We start from the raw sequence: 27,688 nt of genomic DNA, 5'->3' as shown, positions 1-27,688 counted from the left end.
ACCCTTATACATGGGAACACTGGGATATTATTTTTCTGAAATGGGTGTAATTTTTGAATTTTGAACTGCAAATGGTCTTGGGTTCGATTCATTGATGAAGAGTTCAAGGTCAAAAACGATTTAGTCTCTCGAGCATATGAAATTTTGTTTGAAACTCAGTAATTGAAGAGTTATCTAGCCGATCGAGCTAAAATTTGTTAATCAGTTGCATAATAGTGGAAAGAATCTTCATTTAATTTTACTGAAAGTTCATCGACAAAGTGAGTTCACCAAAAATTCTTCACTCTGTAGTTATAGAATTTCTTTCGCAGAATATTTGCAGAAATGCCAAGACGCAATAAGATTGACCAAGAACGAATGAATAAATTTCCAAAAAATTAAATTTCATAAAAAATTTCGATTATCTAAAATGAACAAGTTTGAATGCAAAATGTTAATGATGTGCTGCTGAAATATAAAGACTTTAATTGAGTTAGTCGAACCTTTCAAACATCATTATGAATTATTTTTTTGTTTACTCCAACATTTTTCCATAAAATTTATAAATGACATTTTGTCGAAAGTGATATTCATTATTTCCCTGAATTCAAAACAAAATCGACAAGATTAGATGAGTAAGTCAAGTTTTGATCAAGAAATGAAATTTGAGAATCAACAATTACACTATATGAAATAACGGGTGTTTTCTTTCGAGGTATATCATTTTAAGTTGGCATTACTGTTCAAGATGGCGACCGATTCAACAGCTGTCAAGTGATTTATTCTCAGTTTGGTTTGGCAATTCATCATGAATAGACTGAAGCCTGAACAACGTTTGCAAATAGTGCAATTTTATTTCGAAAATAATGGTTCTGTGCGGAATACGTATCGCGCACTACGTCCATTTTATTTTGTTTAGCGATGAAGCGCACTTCTGGTTGAATGGCTACGTCAACAAACAAAACTGCCGCATTTGGAGTGAAGCTAATCCTCGAGTGTATGTCGAAACACCGTTACATCCAGAAAAACTGACTGTTCGGTGCGCTTTATGGGCTGGTGGAATCATTGCTCCGTACTTCTTCAAAAACGATGATGGCCAGAACGTCAATGGTGTCAATGATGATGGGTATAGAGCCATGATTACTAATTTCACGTTTTGGACCTGTGAATTGGCCTCCAAGATCTTGTGATTTAACACCGCTAGACTACTTTCTGTGGGGCTATGTAAAGTCATTGGTCTATGCGGATAAGCCACAAACCCTTGACCATTTGGAAGACAACATTCGTCGTGTTATTGCCGATATACGGCCACAAATGTTGGAAAAAGTCATCGATAATTGGACGTCCAGATTGGACTTTATCCGAGCCAGCCGTGGTGGTCAAATGCCAGAAATCATATTTAAAATGTAATGCCACAAGATTTTCTTGCGGATAAATAAAATTCATGTCAATCGAATAATCCATCATTGTTTTATTACAATTTAAAGTTCTATAGTTCTAAAAAAAACACCCTTTATATTATAATAAAGAATATAACGCAATGACGATTTTGGAAGGAATATGTTTTTACCTATTCACGAAATATATTCGGAACTAAGTTCAATCAATTTTTGTGTGAACTTTGCTGTCTTTAAAACTCAAGAACAGGTTGTTAACTTCACAAATTGTAAATTTTGGAACGCTGAATAAGGTTTTCATTGAAAGATTCTGCAGCTGCTATATCGAAAATAATCAGCAAAACGAAAGTTTTCTAACTTGGTTAGCATCTGGCAAATTTACCGTTATAACAGAACTGTCTACCGACAAGGAAGATATTGAAGAGATCATTTTAATTACTTAAGAAATATTTATCCGTAAAAGCTTCATTATATGAGATCCATCGAATATTATCGAAAGAAAACCACGAAGTGGACCACCCAGATGTTATTGAAGCGATTCCGATGAAAATAGCATGAGAATTATACGAGAAAACTTAAGTTATTTATTAATTGGAAACATATTTTGAACTTTATGATTATTGCCGAGCTAATTTCCATAAAATGTAGAATAAAACTCATACGGAAGCACCAATCGAATTTTATTTTATATATATGTATAACATGAGTTGAATCCTTTTCGACTGGAAATACTTTAGTTTCAACTCTATTCAATAATTTGATAATTATTTGTGTTAACTTTTTTCTTTCATTGTGACTCATTTCACACTTAATTTTATGTCTTATGAGATCAATAAACGGTTATTATTATTATAATTATATATAAAGAATTGAAAAATGAAACATACATTTTTTTTACTACTATAGTTCCTGAGATCAGTTGGCATCCTTTTTGAACCACCCTGTACAGGAAATTGTGTTGTTTGTTCAGAAGCATTCGGATGAGAAAAAGTGTTTCAATGAATATATTTATATTTCGATAAATCTTTATTGAGGCTGCAAATAATCTGAACAAAGCTCTTAACAAGTTAGTTTGGTATTCATACAAAATAGTTAATTCATTTGGTTGTCCGATGTTTTCTTCTCGTAAAATAACATTGGTAGAAACCTAATAGACAGATTACTGTTATTCGGAAATGAACATATGCTGATTCATTCTCGTGTGCTGAAGCAATTATCTATAGAGACACATAAAACGGCATGAAAAACTATGTCAAAAAGTTATTCTCTGAATGTTCTTAATCGAGTTTAATGTACCTAGTTCAAATTTAGCATTACGAGAGTGCATATCCTTAATAACTTTGATATACATTAAATTCGAGTTATTCTAATTTCCACTATTTCATTATGTAAATAAAAATTTAATATACAGGATGTCCCAGGATTAACTGTACATATTTTTATAAAAGGCAGAGTAAACCTTACGTGACTACAAAAATTAAATTTTTAGCTTTACTCAGAAATCTACAGGGTGGCTCTTCATATTCATGGAAATACCGAGACTATCAACAAAATCAAACTTATCGAGGGAATTTATTGAAACTAGGGATGTTATTGATACCTGCTGTGATCGAGCTAGAGACATATTAATTATTTCAATATTCCTCATTCAGAGTGTTCAGGTTGAAAATATTACTTTGTGCTTCGAATAATTGTTTCACTTCCCAAAAAAAATATAAATTCAGTTTTGATATGCGATATCACGCGAAATTGTCATATCTACAATTCTTTTTTTATAATTTTTCGAAAGTGAGCAAAGGTTGAAAAATTATATTTATTCTCAGGAGCTTATAAATTGCATAAGCTATTACTGTATTTATTTTTCTCGAAAAATTGATATGATGGTTTTTTTTCAGAGTGTACTCTTCAAGAAGCAGATCACCCTCTGGAGATACTTCAGAGATGGGGTTCTGGAAGGCTGATGCTTCGTTATACACTACTCAGTAAAAACGGTGAGTTTGTCTCTCAATATTTCATGTTACGATTATTGTCGAACTTCTCCACATCAAACAACGAATGAAAAAACGAAATTCTTAATTTTGTTGGGGATTTCAGTAGAGGCGCTGATTCTGCAGTGACATTATTGGATTCATCCAATTAACTTAGAGTAGGCAAGCATGGAAGGGAGTAGATTTCATCGAATTATCCAGACGGAAAATTGCTTTGGGATGCATCTTACGTAAATTGGTTGCCTGAAACTAAAAATCTTCAAATTTTATTATGATGATAATGAGAATGCTCGAATTCTCATTAAGAATTTTAATAAAATTAAAAATCGAGGTGGTTCAGCATGACGCCTCAGATGAGTTTTTAGCTCCATAATGAAGATAGTAGTTGGAAAAGTAAGAGGTTCACTATTTTTAGTCTTTTATCATGGTTATAGCTCTAGTAAATTGCCTCGTAAAAATGAAAAGACTTTTATCCTTGCTGATAATAGTGGTGCTTTACAATGCAGCTAGGTAGCTGTGCTGAGCATGAAAAAACAACGTCAGAATTATTCGAAGTTTCACATCAACCTGTTTCGTAATTTTTTTTCTTCATAGTGATACTAAAAATGAGAAATATGTTTTCTGATTAGCCTCACGAAAATGTTTTACTTTCGTAAACAGATCATGACCGGCCAATTGAAAAGTCCCCGGTCTACCATAGTAAAACACCTTTTTTTTTTGGCAAAATTCGATTTTATTATTCAACATAGTTGCCTTCGAGGGCGATACAGCGATTATAGCGATCTTCCAACTTTTCGATACCATTTTTGTAGTACGATTTGTCTTTCGCTTCGAAATAGGTCTCAGTTCAGACGATTACTTCTTCATTGATGCTAAATTTCTCACTGGCGAACATTATTTTGAGGTCTGAGAACAGGAAAAAGTCGCTGGGGGCCAGATCTGGCAAACACGGTGGATGCAGAAGCATTTCGAGGCCCAATTCATGCAATTTTGCCAATTTTTTCATTGATTTGTGACGCGGCGCATTGTCTTGATGAAACAGCTCCTTTTTTTCTTCAAATGGTTCTGTTTTTTAACGATTTCATCATTTAAACGATCCAATAACGCTATATAATAATCGTTGTTGATCGTCTGGCCCTTTTGGAAGTAATATTATACCTTTCGCATCTCAGAATACTGATGCCATAACCTTGCCAGCTGATTGTTGTGATTTTCCTCGGTTTGAACTCGGTTCATCGTGTGCAGTCCACTCAGCTGACTGTCGATTGGACTCCGGAGTGAAATGATGGAGCCATGTTTCATCCATTGTCACATCTCTCTCTAGTCGTTCCATCATTGCTGATGATCGTGATTCCCTCCTATACGCTCGGTTAGTTGTTTCCACCTCGCTCTATCCTCTGCATCTCGAAGAGCTTGACAGAATGGGCGGGTCGTACTTTGTTGAACTTGGTCGGTCCATCTAGTCTGTGATCTTCCTCTTGCTCTCTTACCCGACATTGTCACATATCGACGCAAAAATTCAGGTTTATTGCTTTTGATCAATTGTGAGCTCGCGCGGCACCCATTTTGCACACTGCTTTCTCATGTACAAATATTCGTGAATGATATGATGATTCAGATGATATCTTCACAATGTCTGCTTTCTCGATCAACTTCACTTCACGGTCATTCAAAATTATTTTGTGAACTTTTTTATTTTTTCGTCGGTGACAGCCTCTTTTGGGCGTCCACTGCGTTATCGTCTTCAGTGCTCATTTCACCATGTTTAAACTCAGCATACCAATCAATAATGGTTGAGATTCCTGGTGCAGACCCCGGAAACTCTTCATCAAGCCAATATTTTCTTCAACTGCATTTTTTCCCTTCAAAAAGAAATATTTCATCAGCACCCGAAATATTTTAGCTACACTCACAACGCAATATGTCACAAACTAATGGTCGGACAGCTGTCAAATTTGGACACGTATCGTTTGAAGGTTGGTACTAACTAAAAATCATATGGATTCAATACTAGCACCGCCATCTGTTCATCAGACCGGGAACATTTCAATTGGCCTAATAAGTACCTGCTTTTTACTAAGATGTTTGAATTTAATGTACAACTCAACCCCTATTAAGGACATACCCGTATCTCAACATTTATTTCTCGCAACTTAGGCCAATTTCACGTTTCGACGAAGGGAACCCGCTTAACTGTCACCGAAAATCCGGAAATAAAAACGAACAGCCGCACCGGAAGTCCGTATTTTCCTAGCCGGAGGGGAAAATGGCAGTGAACGCAATTACATTTACGACAAGTGATTCATTTTCGTCGAGTGTGCGATCGTCGTCTAGAGACGGCTTTACAACTCGTTTTCGGGACAGATTTACACCGCATTTAACCGTCTGGGGGAATCACCGAACACGGCATTGAGGGATGCGTAATTGCCGGCTATCGGAAAGCGTTAGTCGAATGTTTCGAGGTTGCCGAGGGCGTTGGGACCACTGAGATTTCATTTATCGCACGTTGGCAACACTTCTTGATGTATGGCGGAGAGGGACTGATCATTATCGGGGTTTTCCGATAACGTGACGAAGTGAGGTGATGATCTTTCCCCTTTGGTCTTCAAGAAGAACTTTAAGTATACTGAGTGACACAAAATTAATTTGAAAAACATTGATCTGAGCGCTCGATCATTCATGTGTCAATTGAACCCTTGGATACTACAGAACTCATGTATCTTTTCATGACCAAATACCATAACCTATTGAACTCAAATGACATAAGAACTGTCAAAAATTGATACACAGTGTTGCCATTATAAGTGTTTTAAATTCCTATTAGAAATCCCTTTACCTTCCCCGACGGCACTGTACTGTTGTAAAGGGTGTTTTTTTAGAGCTATAGAACTTTAAATTGCAATCAAACAACGTTGGACTATTCGATTGACATGAATTTTATTTATCCGCAAGATAATCTTGTGGCATTACATTTTAAATATGATTTCTGGCATATGACCGCCACGGCTGGCTCGGATGTAGTCCAATCTGGACGTCCAATTTTCGATTACTTTTTCCAACATTTGTGGCCGTATATCGGCAATAACACGGCGAATGTTGTCTTCCAAATGGTCAAGGGTTTGTGGCTTATCCGCATAGACCAATGACTTTACATAGCCCCACAGAAAGTAGTCTAGCGGTGTTAAATCACAAGAACTTGGTGGCCAATTCACAGGTCCAAAACGTGAAATTAGGCGTTCACCAAACGTGTCTTTCAATAAATCGATTGTGGCACGAGCTGTGTGACATGCTGTGCCATCTTGTTGAAACCACAGATCCGGGACATCATGGTTGTTCAATTCAGGAATGAAAAAGTTAGTAATCATGGCTCTATACCGATCACCATTGACTGTAACGTTCTGGCCATCATCGTTTTTGAAGAAGTACGGACCAATGATTCCACCAGCCCATAAAAGCGCACCAAACAGTCATTTTTTCTGGATGTAACGGTGTTTCGATATACACTTGAGGATTAGCTTCACTCCAAATGCGGCAGTTTTGTTTGTTGACGTAGCCATTCAACCAGAAGTGCGCTTCATCGCTAAACAAAATAAAATGGACGTAGTGCGCGTGAGTCTATTCATGATGAATTGCCAAACCAAAGTGAGAATAAATCACTCAACAGCTGATGAATCGGTCACCATCTCGATTAGTAATGCCAACTTAAAGTTATATACCTCGAAAAAAAACACCCGTTATCTTACATCCCAGATACTAAAACTGCCAGATTAAAATCACGCAAACCATTATGGAACTTTCCTTCAATCTAACAAAAGTTATACAGAAATTTGGCGTTCTTCGGAATGGAGTTCTTCTAACGTCTTCAACAAAGATCTAATCGTTGATCCTTCAGAGGAAATTCCAAAGTAACTTGAACTTTGACATTACAGGCGCCTTCGCCTTTTTGCGCCAATGGAAGACATTCTGAATTGTTGATCACTTGAATATCATAAATACACAATGAAATTATCAATATTCAATAACGATTTTTCCATGCAATTCTTCTGCCCTTTCTCTCGTTCCTTTAAGTTTCTAGAGTGATAAGTTCCCCTATCTTTTCTGAAAAAAGATTCATATTCGCTATCATTAGAGTTGAAATTCTCTGAAAAACAAAGTTAGTGATCACTGGATGTCAGATCTGGAGAAAAAACTGGGTGGTCAAGCAGTTGTTTTCATCGATTAAGGATTAGGAGAGTTGTCTTGATGGAGGAACATCTTTTATTCTACATTTTAGTACGTTTTATCTTGATTTCTGTATTCAATTGACCCAATAACGTTTTGTTATATTCACTGTTGGTGGATTTGTTGGGTAAGTGTTATAATTTGGATGTTGAGTAAGTGTTATAATTTGGGATTCAGGGGTATATTTTTGGATTGGTTGAGAAGTTACATGACTGGTCGAACTATGAAAGTCAGAGTGATAGTGCTAGTTCGGATGAATGTGAGGTGGTTCTGGGGGTTCCTCAGGGTTCCGTTCTGGGGCCATTGCTATTTTTACTATTCATAAATGATTTGCCGGTCTGTATCGACGCAGACACTATTCGCAGATGATACCTCGATACTTGTCACGGCTCGGGGCCCTGAGGAGCTCACGGAGTCGACCTCATATATAATCAGGTTATTCACTGATTGGTGTAGAATGAATAAGTTAATGGTTAACGTTGAAAAAACTGTTCTTATTCATTTCGGGTTGAAAATTTGGAACAGAGAGCGCATTTCTGTGTTTTGTGGGGACATCTCATTGACATCAAGGGAGTGGACTAAATTTCTGGGAGTCTACATGGACGATGGAATGAGATGGTCTTATCATATTGACATGGTGTGCAAAAAGTTGAATTCTTCCTTTTTCGCTATAAATAAAATAAAAAATTTGTTTCCACTGACGTCTATTCTAGATGTATATTACTCTCTAAGTTATCCTCACATAGCATATAATATTTTGACATGGGGAAGCTCATCAGATTTAAACAGAGTTCTGGTATGTCAGAAGAGAATAATAAGGATGATCTTCAATATACATCCTCGATCCTCCTGTCGACCATATTTCATTAAGAATAAAATCATGACAGTGACTTGTATATACATATTCAAATGCTTACTTCATATGAAGAAAAATTTTAATTCTGCTACAAAATTATCTGATTTTCATTGTTATTCCACAAGGAACACAAATGTTTTAACTCTACCTAGTCATAGAACCTCCCGGTTTGAACGTTCACGTCTTATCAGAGCATAAAGCTCTTTAATCATTTACCAGACTCTTTCAAGAATGAAAATCAAATAAAATTCTAAATTTTAATGAAAAAATTATTGTTGAATAAATGTTATTACTCGACTGCTGATTATCTTAGCGATGGATCGTTGGAATTGTGGTCTTGTAAAGTTGAGTGATATATACCTTTGTTTTAGTCAATTGTTATATACCTATGTATTAGAAATTGTATTAATTATGACCTGTCCTATACTGTAACAGTCACAAAGGATCAATAAACTTTATTATTATTATTATTATTATTATTTACCTTTGTTAAGACATTGAATGAACAATATTACACGTATTGGATCGATTGGGTACAAAATTTAAGCAAAAATGTCCTCAAATGCAAAAAAAATATTCTCTGTCAACAAGATTGTCATGGTCAAATTCAACGAATTCAATTCCCAATTGCTTGATCACCCTGCTCATTTATCACAGCTGGCTCCCAACGATTACTGGCTTCCTGCAGACATAAAAAAAATGGCCCAGGAAAAGGAATTTAGTTCTAATGAAGAAAGATTTGTTGAGGTTGAAGCATCTTTCTACAGAAAAGGTACTTGAAAGTTAGAGGAGAGTTGGAATACAAGTATCACTCTTTTAGGTGATTATGTTAACGAATACTGTCGAATTTTGGAGGAAAAATGTCTTTTTACTAATTGGGCCTGTAACCTATTGAGTGAAGTGCTACATTTTCCTTCGGAAGAAAGACTAATTCATAATTCGCATCATTCAGAACAATCTCAACTTGCGTAAAAACTTGATTGATCCTAATACCACAGCTACACCAAGCAGTATTAATCTTGAAAATAATATAATAGAACCTGTATCAAGTACAAAATTCCTTGGCATACAAATAGATGAATTTCTGGATTGGGAGATACATATAAATAAACTTTGTTTAAGATTAGCCAGTGTTGGGTATGGAATCAGGGTTGTTGCTCAGTATATGAATGAGGGTACTTTGAAAATTTTGTATCATGCAAATTGTGAATCGATCATTAGATTTGGAATCATTTTCTGGGGTGGCAACTCTAGAGTCCAATCAATATTCATAGCTCAGAAAAGAATTATTAGAACTATATGCAAAATGAAGTACAGGGATTCATGCAGAGGTAAATTCAGAAATATGAATATAATGACGGTATATGCTTTGTATATTTATGAATGTTTGTTGTTTGTTTTTAAAAATAGAGATAAGTTTGATATGGGAGTTAGTCATAATTATAATACAAGAACTCAAGATTTGTTATATCCTTCTCATAGATTAACCTTGAGTGAAAAAGGTCCTTATTACATGTGTATTAAAATATTCAATAGACTACCTAATTATATTAAATGCTGTGATAGTTTATATAGATTTAAGAAAATTGTTAAGAGAATGTTAATTCATTTGGAACCTTACAATTGTGGGGATTATTTTGTTTCTGAAAACTTGTGTATTTAAGTTCTTTATTCTGACGTCATTTCATCTTTTATGTAGCTTTTGTTGTGTAAAACTTGAAATAAAGAAAATTATCTATCTATCTATCTATCTAATAATTCTGGCTCTACTGCTGTCATGGACAGATAGCCTAACCATTTTCTCGATTTAATAAGGAAAACTGTCGCCCGCAGGAGCGTAACGAAGAAGGACAAACCAGTAAATTGCTGTCCCAGGCCATCCTGAAAGGGTATCCTGATGAAGTTTCTTGCTGCTAGGGATAACTCAATATGAAAGAAACCGAAGTGTTATCGTACAAAGGAAAATCAAGTTCGTATATCTCCTGAAGAATTTGGGTCTTTCCAACCCATATTTTGGGGACCGTATCAGCAGAGGCCAAACTCAATTTTAATCTGATGTGAAGTGAACATTTTTTTAGCACGGTGTCTGAGCAAGATAATTTTTGTTCGTTAAATTGGCACGCATATGTTTGTTTTATGTTTATTCTGACTCTTCTAGGTCTCTCACATCCAATTTTTACCCACGTGAAGTTCATCCAATCAAATTTGATCCCCATACCTCCACAATAGGGATACACGGCTTGGCTTGATTTCAAGTCAGGTAACGGGTGTTAACTTTAAGTTGGCAATACTGTTCAAGATGGCGACCGATTCAACAGCTGTCACGTGATTTATGCTCAGTTTGGTTTGGCAATTTATCATGAATAGACTCACGCCTGAACAACGCTTGCAAATAGTGCAATTTTATTTCGAAAATAATGGTTCTGTGCGGAATACGTATCGCGCACTACGTCCATTTTATTTTGTTTAGCGATGAAGCTCACTTCTGGTTGAATGGCTACGTCAACAAACAAAACTGCCGCATTTGGAGTGAAGCTAATCCTCAAGTGTATGTCGAAACACCGTTACATCCAGAAAAACTGACTGTTTGGTGCGCTTTATGGGCTGGTGGAATCATTGGTCCATACTTCTACAAAAACGATGATGTCCAGAACGTTACAGTCAATGGTGATCGGTATAGAGCCATGATTACTAACTTTTTCATTCCTGAATTGAACAACCAGGATGTCCAGGAGCTGTGGTTCCAACAAGACGGCGCAACATGTCACACAGCTCGTGCCACAATCGATTTATTGAAAGACACGTTTGGTGACCGCCTAATTTCACGTTTTGGACCTGTGAATTGGCCTCCAAGATCTTGTGATTTAACACCGCTAGACTACTTTCTGTGGGGCTATGTAAAGTTATTGGTCTATGTGGATAAGCCACAAACCCTTGACCATTTGGAAGACAACATTCGCCGTGTTATTGCCGATATACGGCCACAAATGTTGGAAAAAGTCATCGAAAATTGGACGTCCAGATTGGACTACATCCGAGCCAGCCGTGGCGGTCATATGCCAGAAATCATATTTAAAATGTAATGCCACAAGATTATCTTGCGGATAAATGAAATTCATGTCAATCGAATAATCCATCGTTGTTTTATTGCAATTTAAAGTTCTATAGCTTTAAAAAAACACCCCTTATATAATCCGGGTTATACAGGCTCCAAGGTTGCAATAGGCGTATGCAGTTTCCTAAACGCATGGATAACTTATCCCTAGAGATATCAGAGAGTATACCATTCGTTTAAACGACAAAAGTGCAACATATCAAAATTAGATACACCTGGAACATAAGGGGTGGTAGGAGAAGCACAGAACATTAATTACACGAAAACGTATCCGAAGCTTTGTCATTAATCGAAAAGCATACACGGATGTGAAGACATATGATGAAAGAGAACCATAAATTCCCTTCAGACTTATACGGGGTGAACATCCCTTTCAGAATTCTCGATGTACTCCTCGAGAGTTTCGAAATATGTATTCAGAGTTGCGCTGAAGCAACTGAGTGAATTACGATGTTATTTACTTTGCGAATAGATCCCACGTCGGATTTTATGTGCATTTATCTCTATTTGCACTATGGGCGGATGTATGGAAGTCCCAGGGGACGTTTTTGAATAATATTCAATTTTAACACATCTGAAAACTGCACAATTCCTATTTGTGAGAATTGTTGAGAATGATGCGAGCATTTGAATCATTTATAAGGGAAAAAATGAGGAGAGCGATGAAGATACGTTGACGTAGATGGCGAAAATGTCTGCACTTTAGCGATTAGTCTATTATTTCGGAAATTGTAAGCTGTGAACTGAAATTTTCTGAAGAATTTTAATAATTTTCTCGATGCTGCCAACTATCCTCGAAGCAAGATACTTGAAACTTCGATATGTGTCAGATTGAAGCGCGATTTATGAAAAACGATTATAAAGGGTGTTTTTTTCAGAGCTATAGAAGTTTAAATTGCAATAAAACAACGATGGATTATTCGATTGACATGAATTTTATTTATCCGCAAGATAATCTTGTGGCATTACATTTTAAATATGATTTCTGGCATATGACTGCCACGGCTGGCTCGGATGTAGTCCAATCTGGACGTCCAATTTTCTATGACTTTTTCCAACATTTGTGGCCGTATATCGGCAATAACACGGCGAAAGTTGTCTTCCAAATGGTCAAGGGTTTGTGGCTTATCCGCATAAACGAATGACTTTACATAGCCCTACAGAAAGTAGTCTACCGGTGTTAAATCACAAGATCTTGGAGGCCAATTCACAGGTCCAAAACGTGAAAATAAGCGGTCACCAAACGTGTATTTCAATAAATAGATTGCGGCACGAGCTGTGTGACATGTTGCGCCGTCTTGTTGGAACCACAGCTCCTGGACATCATGGTTGTTCAATTCAGGAATGAAAAAGTTAGTAATCATGACTCTATACCGATCACCATTGACTGTAACGTTCTGAAGAACGTTTTTGAAGAACTACGGACCAAGGATTCCACCAGCCCATAAAGCGCACCAAAAAGTCAGTTTTTCTGGATGTAACGGTGTTTCGTCATACACTTGAGGATTAGCTTCACTCCAAATCCGGCAGTTTTGTTTGTTGACGTAGCCATTCAACCAGAAGTGATCTTCATCGCTAAACAAAATAAAATGGACGTAGTGCGCGATACGTATTCCGCACAGAACCATTATTTTCGAAATAAAATAGCACTATTTGCAAGCGTTGTTCAGGCGTGAGTCTATTCATGATGAATTGACAAACCAAACTGAGAATAAATCACTTGACAGCTTTTAAATCGGTCGCCATCTTGAACAGTAATGCCACTTTAAAGTTATCAATGAAGAATAGTGTTTTTAGCTGCAAGGTAGCGAAAAATCTATTATGTTATAGTTATGATAATATTACATTGTAGTTATTGTTACTATGCCTACTCAGAACACCCTATAACTTGGAAAACAGCGTTAACCAGAGTCTTCTGGCCAACTTTGCTTATTAAGGGCTTAAAGGTCCACGAAAAAACAATACTAAAATTTAAAATTAACCGGTAACCATTTTTCATACCTTCAGGTGCGTTTGCATTTCTACAGCGAAAGCATTTACTGCTTAATACCGGCGTTCATCCCTCGATTTACGACTCCTGACAGAATTTTCAGCCCCGCGAAGATAAGTAGGGTAATAATATCCATTTCACCGGATTAATTCCTCCCATATTCGGGAAAAATGCTCCGGTAAGCAATCGACAAAGCGATAAAATAATTTTATACGACAGAAGAGAATCCCCCTTTAATTCCCGGTAAGTCACAGTGAATTAAATTAATGACAAAGTGGTACCTCGTCTCCATCTGAATACGGGCTTGGCTATCCCGGATCCCGGATTCCCTATTGTCCAGATCTGTGGGACGTAAATTCCCGTTGTCCAACAGTCCAACGTTGCCCCGAACAGGAATCAGAATCAGGGTAGGCTGTAGCATAGGGCGGCAAAATTCAAGGGCGGCATTTCAAGCATTTCAAGAAATTTGAAAAACCGAATGGAATTTAATTCAGTCAGCAACAACAGGAAGGAATACCGACAAATTTAATTAACATCACAAACCATCAAAGGTGCCGCGGTATTGACGCTAAAAAAACACATGCATCCAGGCTTGTCGACGTTCGCTTTACGTTAATGAATTTTATTGCCACTTGGGGTTCTGGATTATTTACTTTTCAATTCTCTAATCAGAATGTTGATTCCTCAGAATTTAATGCAAAATATAAGAAAACAATTCCATTTCATCACTTCCAACTGATCATTCTCAAGAAATAACGGGTATTTTTTTTCGAGGTATATAACTTTAAGTTGGCATTACTGTTCAAGATGGCGACCGATTCAACAGCTGTCGAATGATTTATTCTCAGTTTGGTTTGGCAATTCATCATGAATAGACTCACGCATGAACAACGCTTGAAAATAGTGCAATTTTATTTCGAAAATAATGGTTCTGTGCGGAATACGTATCGCGCACTACGTCCATTTTATTTTGTTTAGCGATGAAGCGCACTTCTGGTTGAATGGCTACGTCAACAAACAAAACTGCCGCATTTGGAGTGAAGCTAATCCTCAAGTGTATGTCGAAACACCGTTACATCCAGAAAAACTGACTGTTTGGTGCGCTTTATGGGCTGGTGGAATCCTTGGTCCGTAGTTCTTCAAAAACGATGATGGCCAGAATGTTACAGTCAATGGTGATCGGTATAGAGCCATGATTACTAACTTTTTCATTCCTGAATTGAACAACCATGATGTCCAGGAGCTGTGGTTCCAACAAGACGGCGCAACATGTCACACAACTCGTGTCACAATCGATTTATTGAAAGACACGTTTGGTGACCGCCTAATTTCACGTTCTGGACCTGTGAATTGGCCTCGAAGATCTTGTGATTTAACACCGCTAGACTTCTTTCTGTGGGGCTATGTAAAGTCATTGGTCTATGCGGATAAGCCACAAACCCTTGACCATTTGGAAGACAACATTCGCCGTGTTATTGCCGATATACGGCCACAAATGTTGGAAAAAGTCATCGAAAATTGGACGTCCAGATTGGACTACATCCGAGCCAGCTGTGGCGGTCATATGCCAGAAATCATATTTAAAATGTAATGCCACAAGATTATCTTGCGGATAAATAAAATTCATGTCAATCGAATAATCCATCGTTGTTTTATTGCAATTTAAAGTTCTATAGCTCTAAAAAAGATTGGCCGATTGGGCGGCAAAATGGGTCTCTGCCTAGGGCGGCAGTTTGGCTAGCGACGGCCCTGGTTAGAATTGTCCGTTTCGCATTCCAAAAGGATTTGTTCTTACCAGGAGGTTGGATTCTAGGAATGCTGTCATCGACTTCAACACGGAGCTTATCCAGAAATGTTTGAATGAATGGATATTCAAATGCTTCATTTTGAAGGGATGTCCGCTTTGGAATATTTGGCTTTGAATATCAAGAGAATATCATATGAGTATCGGATTCAGGGTTCTCATGAATTATTGTGCATGCTTTTAGAGTTAATGCAGGATAATTTGGATAGTTTGAAGCTGAGTTGAAAATTGTGCTTGCTTTTTTCGTTTATGTCTCAGAGTAATAAATATAGATAGAGGGCGACTATGTCACTTTCAGTAAGCAAATTTTGTCCCCAATATGACTCATCAAATTTGACATGAAGTGCGCGGTAATGAAAACTAATCAGTGATACGATATTTCACTCAATTCGCGAGTTTCTCCACAAAAAACGCATTTCTTATGTCCTATAGTGAATCAACGTTTCATATTAACTCAAAATATATTGAAGTAAATACTTAAATATATCAGAAATTCAGAAAACAAACTTCAAGCGCGCCAAACGACGTGAAACAACCGATGACACTAGGAGAGCAAAAGTTGCCAAACCTTGGATTTCAATAAGTAGGTACAAAAAATAATAAATATTCTGCTTATCATAAATTCGACAATTGGGAAAAATATTGGATAACAAATATTCAATTTTGCATATTTAATTGGAAATCACTCAAATAAATATACGTCATTCAATATAATAGACATTCATAATGATATAGTAAAATTGTGGATTTGAAAATATATCACAATCCGACAACGTAATCTAACCATGTTGGGGACATGTAAAAATTGAGTATACTTCCTCTATCTATGTTTATTACTCTATGGTTTATGTAATACGTTTTATGCATTTCATTGAAAACTTGCAAACGGATAACTATTTCATAGATTTTCATGGAAATTTAGAGGAATGTGTTTGGACACTGAACAATATTCAGTTTTAGTTAATAGTCAGTAGCACAGTCCCAGACTGTGATAGTTACATGTTTAATTTTTCATCTAGTAAAACACCCTGATATCTTTCTTCAAAACAATAGGATTACATTTGACATGTGATCATTTGAGTGAAGTTCATTCGTTGATGCAGCTAAATTAGGAAAGAGCCTCTGAAGGAAATGAATTTGAATCAATACTTCTTTGAAATATTCCACGATTTTATGTTTTTATTAATAATAACTAATGAATTTCAAAATTACATTTGCCTTTCACCAGTTTCTGAAATTCGAAGAGCGGCTTGATTCGAATCCCAAAAACTCATAGGAATTATCGAATGAAAGAAACCGACGCATCCGCCATTTTGTAACCTTAGAACAATGCAATGTTATTTGATTTTCAATTGCAACAATATTAGTCAAATTTAAAAAAATACATAAATATTCTAAGGAATTCTTGTAAAACACTCCACTTAATAAGTACTGGGCTGGGTACACATTTTTTCTCAAAAATTCTGTTTTATTTTTCAAAATAATCACTTTCTTGAATGAAATTTTTACTCCAACGCTCCTCTAACATTTCATATCTTTGAATCTAATGAAATGAAAAACAGTATATTATTTTCGGTTTTGTAATGCTATTATCTGCAAAAATTTTTTTCATCCTGAAAATGAGGAAGCGAAATATTTCACAAAATATTTCACTGTCAAAACCTCCAACTGACTGAAGTAATAATCGTATAGCTTCTACGAAATTTAATAGGGTAATTCCATCCCTGTTAACTTCTCCCTGTCTACCTATCGTGAAATGAATCAACTAGGTTAGAATGTGGATGGTAATAGGATAGAGAGGTTTTGTATGTTTTCACGGTTATTTGTAAGTGTATGTGAGATACAGGTCTCTCACGTTGTTCACATTTCCTTTTAATTAGGTTATCTCCGGAAGTATCCTTGTAAACACTCTAGTCTCGTTACAGTTTGGAGATTTAAGGTTATGCTTCATTACTTCACGAGTAGAATTTGCTGATTCAGGTTTTTTCGTTTTCGCGAGCTGGTTTCGGCGCAGTTTGTTGCATTTTCGAATTTCATGTGAAGAGAGATCTGAAAGGATTTTGTTCGATGATACGATTCGAAGTTGAAAATTCATTATTTTTATCCCTTGAAAAAAAAATTGCAAATCGATTCAGTCCTTACTTGATGAAAATTCTTCGATCAAATAAAATGAAATAAAGCAAGTTCCATGAATATTTCAATGTTAACAACAATAGTTTTGCCAACACTTCTTCAGGTCACATTTTGACTGCTACAAAAAGTATACTAACTTACATAGGTAACAACATTTGAACGTTGGACGAAAAAACATGAAAACTAAAAGGTATATAAAAACTATGGGAAAACTGGGAATTATACCTTTTTATTTCAAGTGCGACTGAGATTGTTATGGAATATAAAAGCAGGAGACTAACACTCTAAGAATCTCTGGAAATATGTCTTTTTTCGAGGTATATAGCTTTCAGTTCGCATTACTGTTCAAGATGAAGACCGATTTAATAGTTGTCAAGTGATTTATTCTCAGTTTGGTTTGGCAATTCATCATGAATAGATTCACGCCTGAACAATGTTTGCAAATAGTGCAAAATGAGATTGCCGTTGCTCCAGATTCTCATAAGCGAATTTTGTTTAGCGATGAAGCGCACTTCTGGTTGAATGGCTACGTCAATAAACAAAACTGCCGCATTTGGAGTGAAGCTAATCCTCAAGTGTATGTCGAAACAACGTTATATCCAGAAAAACCGAATGTTTGGTGCGCTTTATGGGCTGGTGGAATCATTGGGCCGTACTTCTTCATAAACGATGATGGCCAGAACGTTACAGTCAATGGTGATCGGCATAGAGCCATAATTACTAACTTTTTCATTCCTGAATTGAACAACCATGATGTCCAGGAGCTGTGGTTCCAACAAGACGGCGCAACATGTCACAGCTCGTGCCACAATCGATTTATTGAAAGACACGTTTGGTGACCGCCTAATTTCACGTTTTGGACCTGTGAATTGGCCTCCAAGATCTTGTGATTTAACACCGCTACACTACTTTCTGTGGGGCTATGTGAAGTCATTGGTCTATGCGGATAAGCCACAAACCCTTGACCATTTGGAAGACAACATTCGCCGTGTTATTGCCGATATACGGCCACAAATGTTGGAAAGAGTCATCGAAAATTGGACGTCCAGATTGGACTACATCCGAGCCAGCCGTGGCGGTCATATGCCAGAAATCAAATTTAAAATGTAATGCCACAAGATTATCTTGCGGATAAATAAAATTCATGTCAATCGAATAATCCATCGTTGTTTTATTGCAATTTAAAGTTCTATAGCTCTAAAAAAAATACCCTTTAAATGAGTATGATTCTCAAAATATTCTTTTGAATGAACGAGCAGATGTAAACCTACCCTTATGGCCTTTTAAGTTTTCTCCACAATACTTTTTCAGAAACATTCGGTTATAACGACGTTTCAATTCTGGAATACCATCCTGTACATCCCTAACCCTAATAGCTTTCCACTAGAATGCTCCAACTGTGTTGTAAAATATGACGTTTGAAATGACCAATAATACCAACCTCGCGAGGGGTGCAATACCACGAGGACAGTAATTGAAAACCCTGTCGGACTTAATTTCACAGGCTGCACACAGATCTACATTTGAAATTCAGATTTGATGAGGCGACTGACTATCTTTCATGATATGTGGCCAAGTATTTCATATATTAGAAATAGATGAGGCCTCCTCAAATTAAGTGCGATGTTAATTGATAGAATTGTCTTTCAGTATTGTAATCATTGTCTGTCTGTGTATCCTCATATCCTTTCAACAGCTTCATTCTTTTGATTTATGATTAAAAAAAAATATATAAATAAAATTGTTACAATATGGCGAATGCGCCACATAAAAGTACAATTTGTAATATCAAATATTTTGTTATTACATATTATACACTGCGTCCGTGAAGTATGGGACAAATTCATTTTTAGCTAAAGAGACCATTTTAAGAAATAATCTGGAAGCACGTCTATTTTTGATTTTAATTTACCGTATTTTAAAATAGTAATCTAATATACAGGGTGAATTACTTTCGAGTGATGACCTCACAGTCGTTTTTTTAATGGAACATCCCCATTTTGTCTCAATTTTCCGATTACTCTAGCTGAGCTTATTCCAAAAATTTATCACATGTTGATTCCAATTGGTACAGGTTGGACAAAAATACAACAGTTTTGTGTTTGCTCATAAAGTAACGCGTAACATTTTTTATTAGTTAAATTAACAATATCATCAAAAATACTTATTGTCTAGCGGCAATCGGTTTGAATGTACCACCGTGTAGTTTGTTACATTTTTAGATTGATAAAAAAGCTGTTTCCAAACATGTTTGGTACTTGTGGTCTAGCAGACAGAATATGAAAGAAATTATTTCTTATTTTTATACATTTTTATTAATCTAAAAATATAACAAACTACAGGGTGTTACATTCAAACCAATTGCCGCTAGACAATAAGTATTTTTGATAATATTGTTAATTTAACTAATAAAGAATGTTACGCGTTACTTTATGAGCACACACAAAACTATTGTATTTTTGTCCACCCTGTACCAATTGGAATCAACATGTGTTAAATTTTTGGAATCATCTCAGCTAGAGTAATCGGAAAATTGAGAAATATGGGGGTGTTCTATTTGAAAAATATTGACGGTGACGTCATTACTCGAAAGTAATTCACCCTGTATATTTGATTATGATTTTGAAATACAGTAAATTAAAGTCAAAAATCGACGTGTTTCAGGATTATTTCTTAAAATGGTCTGTATAGCTAAAAATTTTTCCATATTTTACGGACACAGTGTATGAATGAGAATAATAAAATATCAAAACACTTCTTCTGACGTATATTTCGAGAAGATTTGTTTTTATTTCATTTGAAAATTCTTATGCTATAACATGAAATTCTGCACGTAGCTTGAAATTTTTTTTTATATCTTCTATTCCTGTTGGTTTTGTGTTCACTTAAATATTGGACAATATTTTTTCGATAATCTTTCTGAATTTTTTTTGTTTAATATGAAATTCTGAATTCGAGGTTTTATTTTACATCTGAACGCAATACTTCATGTCGATGGAATTGATATTCTTGAAATTACCAGACGAATAAAAATTTTGAATGTCCATATTTAATAACATATGTGAATTATTGTGTAAAGTGTGGAGACTTCTTTGAGATTAGACGAAATAATAATCATTTTGTGAATTCCGGTGATTTCCATGAAACGAAAACTGTCCTTTTATGAACAGATAAACTGTTGAAAATTTGGAACAAAACATGGATTAATTTGAATGATGATTAATATTAGAAAATGGCTTCCGAAAATACTCGTTAGGATTCTCTGTTCCAAGGAAGTTCCTCATTGAAATCAATTCAAGTTTCTGATAGCATTTTAATCAGCACTCGAATAGACTAAGTTCGTTCGAGTTAATGAACAAGGAACCTCCTTCGGTTTTGGCATTGCATTCGTTTAATTCACACATAAAACAAAATTTAATCAGATACGCCTCCGTAGGGTTTAATTATCAAGACGGGCGCTGATGTTCGGAACTGGCGGAAAATTTGGTTCTGTTGGCAGAACTGAAATTGGCTGCAGTATTTTGAGATAACATGGATTCGATACTTCCGCAGTAGAGTGACATCGAAGTACGTTCGAGAATGTCAGATTTTGTCACTGATAATCCAAGATTCATTAAGTGTAGGTAATGGGAAATCTACTATTTGGTTGAAAATATTGAAAATTTTTGTTAGGATTGGACCCAAATAAAGAATAAATATTTTCTATTCAATTTGAAGGAAAGATCAATAAATAGAAATGAAATATAAAAATAGACAATGAAATTATTATTTTATAATAAAGGGTGTTTTTTTTCGAGGTATATAACTGGCATTACTGTTCAAGATGGCGACCGATTCAACAGCTGTCAAGTGATTTATTCTCAGTTTGGTTTGGTAATTCATCATGAATAGGCTCACGCCTGAACAACGCTTGCAAATAGTGCAATTTTATTTAGAAAATAATGGTTCTGTGCGGAATACGTATCGCGCACTACGTCCATTTTATTTTGTTTAGCGATGAAGCGCACTTCTGGTTGAATGGCTACGTCAACAAACAAAACTGCCGCATTTGAAGTGAAGCTGATCCTCAAGTGTATGTCGAAACACCGTTACATCCAGAAAAACTGACTGTTTGGTGCGCTTTATGGGCTGGTGGAATCATTGGTCCGTACTTCTTCAAAAACGACGATGGCCAGAACGTTACAGTCAATGGTGATCGGTATAGAGCCATAATTACTAACTTTTTCATTCCTGAATTGAACAACCATGATGTCCAGGAGCTGTGGTTCCAACAAGACGGCGCAACATGTCACACAGCTCGTGCCACAATCGATTTATTGAAGGACACGTTTGGTGACCGCCTAATTTCACGTTTTGGACCTGTGAATTGGCCTCCAAGATCTTGTGATTTAACACCGCTAAACTAATTTCTGTGGGGCTATGTAAAGTCATTGGTCTATGCGGATAAGCCACAAACCCTTGACCATTTGGAAGACAACATTCGCCGTGTTATTGCCGATATACGGCCACAAATGTTGAAAAAAGTCATCGAAAATTGGACGTCCAGATTGGACTACATCCGTGCCAGCCGTGGCGGTCAAATGCCAGAAATCATATTTAAAATGTAATGCCACAAGATTATCTTGCGGATAAATAAAATTCATGTCAATCGAATAATCCATCGTTGTTTTATTGCAATTTTAAGTTCTATAGCTCGAAAAAAAACACCCTTCACAAAGTGCCTGCAAATCTGAAACATCCTTATGTATACGAGTATGTTTCGGAGTTCCATTCATTCTGATTTCAGATCTGTAGTGGAAATTGCAGATAAATCTTTCGAGGTGTAATCTCATAACTCCTTGAAACCGAAGTTTACAGCTAGGAAAGATATAAAGGGGAGAAGTAAAAACGAAACCATCAAGCTCAAAACCGAAAGTTCATTAATTTTCCATTAAGCCGAAGGAATGAGAGTGGAAAACTTTGGAATTTCTAAATTTTATCGTTCATCGAATATTATTGCGTAGATTGAAATGCCACAAAGTTCATCAAGACAAAAACTGAAGTTCTACGGAGGCACTTCTATAGGATTCTCTTTTTCTATAGGGTTTTCAATAGAATCATTGTTTCATTAGTATTTGAACGCACTTTGAAATACAACACTTTATAGATAATTTTAGTCAGTATTCTTACGATTAGTGTCTATTTTTTCTATACGAAATTTCTTCAAACCTTTCGCAAACTAAATTTTTCGAATTGCAACATTTAAATAAAGGGTGTTTTTTTAGAGCTATAGAACTTTAAATTGCGATAAAACAACGACGGATTATTCGATTGACATGAATTTTATTTATCCGCAAGAGAATCTTGTGGCATTACATTTTAAATATGATTTCTGGCATTTGACCTCCACGGCTGGCTCGGATGTAGTCCAATCTAGACGTCCAATTTTCGATGACTTTTTCCAACATTTGTGGCCGTATATCGGCAATAAGACGGCGAATGTTGTCTTCCAAATGGTCAAGGGTTTGTGGCTTATCCGCATAGACCAATGACTTTACATAGCCCCACAGAAAGTAGTCTAGCGGTGTTAAATCACAAGATCTTCGAGGCCAATTCACAGGTCCAGAACGTGAAATTAGGCGGTCACCAAACGTGTCTTTCAATAAATCGATTGTGGCACGAGCTGTGTGACATGTTGCGCCGTCTTGTTGGAACCACAGCTCCTGGACATCATGGTTGTTCAATTCAGGAATGAAAAAGTTAGTAATCATGGCTCCAACCGATCACCATTGACTGTAACGTTCTGGCCATCATCGTTTTTGAAGAAGTACGGACCAATGATTCCACCAGCCCATAAAGCGCACCAAACAGTCAGTTTTTCTGGATGTAACGGTGTTTCGACATACACTTGAGGATCAGCTTCACTCCAAATCAGGCGTGAGTCTATTCATGAGGAATTGCCAAACCAAACTGAGAATAGATCATTTGACATCTGTTGAATCGGTTGCCATCTTGAAGAGTAATGAGAAATGAAATATTATAGGAACCCAGTTATTCTAAATGGAAAATTTAGACGAATCACTTATTGAATATAATGGAAAAAACATGAATACGATGATTAATTCAATTTATTTAATTAATCTTGTAATTAATTACATTTCTAATATTTTAATGTTCTGATGGACTTCTTCTAACGTTTTCAACAAAAGTCTTATTGTTGATCCCTCAGAAAAAGTTCTAGGTTTCAATCTTCCTAGGAAAATTTGGTGTATTTTGAATAGACTTAGAACTGGTCATGGTCGTTGTAATAGTACCCTCTTCAAATGGCGTTCTATTGATAGCCCACTATGTGAGTGTGGTGTAGAAGAGACCATTGACCACTTGGTGAATGATTGTCCGATTTATAAATTTCATGATGGTTTCCAAGCTATCCATTCAGTTTCAGATTCTTTTTTAGAATGGGTAGTTAACTTCAAATCGATGTAATGAAAACTAATATTTAGTACTCCTTTCTGCTTCTTTTTTTTTTTTTTTAGGATCCAATTGGAAATTATAGAGTCGTCAACCGAAAAGAGAGGATAAAGGAAATTTTGTTTTGGTTGAAGAGGAAGTCCTTCAATATAAATTATGTCAGCTTATTCTGTAAACGTTTACACAAACCAGTCACTACACCGATACGGGGAGACAGAGTTTTTGCTGAGGTTTTTATCTGTTCTCTTGTATCATACGTTGAAATGTATGATGCCCCGTTACATTTCCTCTGCTAATACTGAGATTCATCGACACATATGCTTGATTGTTTGAAATTAATATTTTGTATTGCTCTTTCTCAAAAGAATATATATATATATATATATATATATATATATATATATATATATATATATATATATATATATATATATATATATATTTCGGAACTGGTTAGTTCCTTCCGGGAAGGAACTAACCAGTTCCGAAAGCTTGGTATGAATAAAGAGTAAAACTGAAATCCTTCTTATCAGTCGAATTCCCTTAAAGATTCACGATATATATATATATATATATATATATATATATATATATATATATATATATATATATATATATATATATAATGTTCTGATTCGACAACTTCATGTTATGATTTCAAACCCGGAAGATGCCACCTGAATAATTTGAAAATAAAAGGGGCATACATTCATACGTATTACTGACTTCAAACATTCACAGTTACTTCTGTTCTGAAATACCTCGAATAGCCCGAATTTAATGGCTGTATGTTTCTCATCTGACCCAAAAGTACCAAATTAAATTCATACCTAATGTGAACCTTCGCTGCCAGTAATTTGAAATATTTATGTCGGTATTCCTCATACTCTAGTTTCCATCAAAGGGCCAGACCTTTAGAAACCACCACACATATCCACAATTTTCAAGTTTAACTAACTGAATATTTCAAATTAAGTTATGCTGATACTACCTCTAAGGGGAGTTAGGGAAGAATTTAATATCCCCTATAAGGGTTGGGCATAGTGAACGATTTGAAAAAATGAGAGGTAGGTCAATGTATAATAATATTTATTTTTCTATTTAATTTTTTATTATTTTTATAATATAAATATTATATTTAAAATTATAATACAAATCAAACAAAAATCTAACAAAACATGAAGTGGAATTACAAGAGACAGTATTTATGAAGGGTGTTTTTTTAGAGCTATAGAACTCGAAAAAAAGCACCCGTTACTTTTACAGATAACAGGTTTTTGGTTGACCTGCATTTTGATATTCAGGAGAAAAAATTCGATTCCGTGTCTTGCTTGATTTGAGCATTTAGAGCTGAGGGCTCATAGAGAATAATACGGAAAGGCCCTAATAATATGTAGGGTTTATGTCTTCATCTGCAATTAATTTAGAACTTCAGCGATTCTCCAAAATATACGTTCGAATCGAATTGAGAAATTCGAAAGGAGATTACGTATCATCCTTCAAACAATTTCAGAAGTGCAGCATTGTTTGATACTCAATGTGCCCTTAATTGGAAGATGAAAGATCGGAGACTAAGACTTTGTCCTTTGATGTTTGAAATGAAGGTTTTAGCTTGCTCATTAAGGATTTATTGAGGTACGTACGTATTAATTTTGGAGCCTGTAAAATGTTGGCAATAGATGTGATCTTGAAGCCAGACTTTTAAATTGATATAGAATGCTTTCTTAGACAGTGATTCTTTCGATATGTTTCCTTCCAGCACAAAAATATTTTCACTTTTACAGAGCAAATATTCGAAATTATAATCGACTAGTTATGGACCCGCGAATTCGTTCATGAGGAACTCTATCTTTGAATGAGCTTTCTCTACTTTCATCTGATTGCAATGAAAAAAAAAAAAACTTGAACTCCAAGATGTGTTCAATTTACCTTAGAGGACTGCAAAATTTTAGATGTGCAGACTTCAAAATGAAGGGCTTTTCTTGAAATTTCCTGATTTTTCACATAATTTCTCGAGTTTATTATTTGAAAGTTGATTGGCAATGTTGGGCTGTTTCAGGTTTAGTTTATGAGAATCTTGTTGGATTACATTAGTCCAGATCCTATTGGCTGTCGGGACAGTTGGATCAGAAATTTAACTTCTTAATGGAACTCCGACTTTCACATTAGGTTTGTAAAACTTTAAGAACAGCCATCACGTTTCGACAAAACTCAATTTGCAAGGGTTGAAAGAAAAAAAAATTTCAATTCACTTGGAATATCAACAATTTATGTCCCACGTTGCGCCAAATCTAAGAACTTACATAGGCGTACAACTTCGCTTCCGCTTTTTTTTCCGGAATTCGAGGCCTTATTGTAAAAAACTGTTTATACATTTATGATACAAAGTATTGTTCATCGCTGGCCACTACTTTTGACCATCTTTCGGGCAGCGTACGAATCCCGCGGTGAAAAAACTGGTCATCTTTTGAAGCGATCCACGAATCGATCCAATTTTATACTTCTTCATAAGACCAGTAACACTGGTCAGCCAGACCGTATGCCATTGATCGAAACAATTCATAGTCCGGGGGATCAAAGTTTGGAGAATACGGCGGGTGGGGTAGGACTTTCCATTTCAACATTTCCAAGTATGTCATGACCATTTTTGCAACATAGGATCGAGCATTGTCAAGCTGTAAAATCACTTTATCAGGTTTCCTGTTGTATTGCGGCCGTTTGTCTTTCAATGCTCGGCCCAAACGCATCAATTGCGTTCGATAACAATCGCATGTGATTGTTTCAGTCGGTTTTAATAACTCCTAATACACTACGCCGAGCTAGTCCCACCAAATGCTGAGCATAACTTTGGAACTGTGAATATTCAGTTTGGCTGTCGACGTGGAAGCATGGACGGGACATCCCTATGATTTTCTGCGCTTGGGATTATCGTAATGAACCCATTTTTCTCCTCCAGTCACAATGCGATGCAGAAATCCCTTCCGTCTTTGCCTTGCAAGCAGCTGTTCACAAGCAAACAAACGCCGTTCATGATCTCTCGGCTTCAACACGCACGGCACTCAATTTCCTTGTTTCTGAATCATTCCCATGGCTTTCAGGCGTTTTGAAATGACTTGTTGCGTCACTCCCAACGATCCTGCCAATTCTTGTTGCGTTTGACAAGAGTCTTGATCAAGTAATGCCTCCAATTCTGCATCTTCGAAAACCATCTCTCTTCCACCGCCATGCTGGTCTTCGACGTCAAAATCATCGTTTTTGAATCGTTGAAACCACTCTCGGCACGTTCTTTCACTAATAGCGGCCTCAGTATAGGTATTTGAAAGTATTCGATGAGCCTCAGCCGCAGATTTCTTCATATTAAAGCAAAAAATTAAAACCTTTCGCAAATGACGAGGATGTGACTCTTAAACTGACATGTTTAATATAGAATAACTTTATGATGCAGACACAAATCGACTCACATCTCGCTGGCGTTATTTTTACAAATACCTAAGCTTATGGTATGACATCTACGATCTATTTATTCCGACTACCACTCACCGCTACAGCCATCTATTGCAAAACGGCGGAAGCAAAGTTGTACACCTAAAATCATTTAAAAACTTCTAATCACATCATAATACTGAATATAATAAAAACAACTGTATACCTCTATGATATCTCCTTGAAAACATTTAAAAATATATTACGATATTTGATTGTGTAGAATAATCGATTGACTATGTTTTTTTCTTAGTCTTAGAAATATTGTACCT

General features: G+C 35.9%; 1 protein-coding gene across 3 annotated transcripts in view; it reads left to right on the top strand.

Moving 5' to 3' along the window:
• Positions 1–27,688, top strand: part of LOC123685490 (apoptosis-stimulating of p53 protein 1) — a 262,820-nt gene that overhangs the window by 40,062 nt on the left and 195,070 nt on the right. For all 3 annotated transcript variants that reach the window (XM_045625201.1, XM_045625202.1, XM_045625203.1), the window contains one exon: positions 3,272–3,367. In XM_045625201.1, the coding sequence (XP_045481157.1) occupies positions 3,272–3,367 (96 nt within the window). The remainder of the gene's footprint in view (positions 1–3,271; positions 3,368–27,688) is intronic.

Source organism: Harmonia axyridis, chromosome 7 (genome assembly GCF_914767665.1).
Source record: "Harmonia axyridis chromosome 7, icHarAxyr1.1, whole genome shotgun sequence".
Taxonomy (NCBI): Eukaryota; Metazoa; Arthropoda; class Insecta; order Coleoptera; family Coccinellidae; genus Harmonia; species Harmonia axyridis.
Note: the sequence above shows the minus strand (reverse complement) of the source record. Positions and strands in the feature narration are given on the sequence as shown.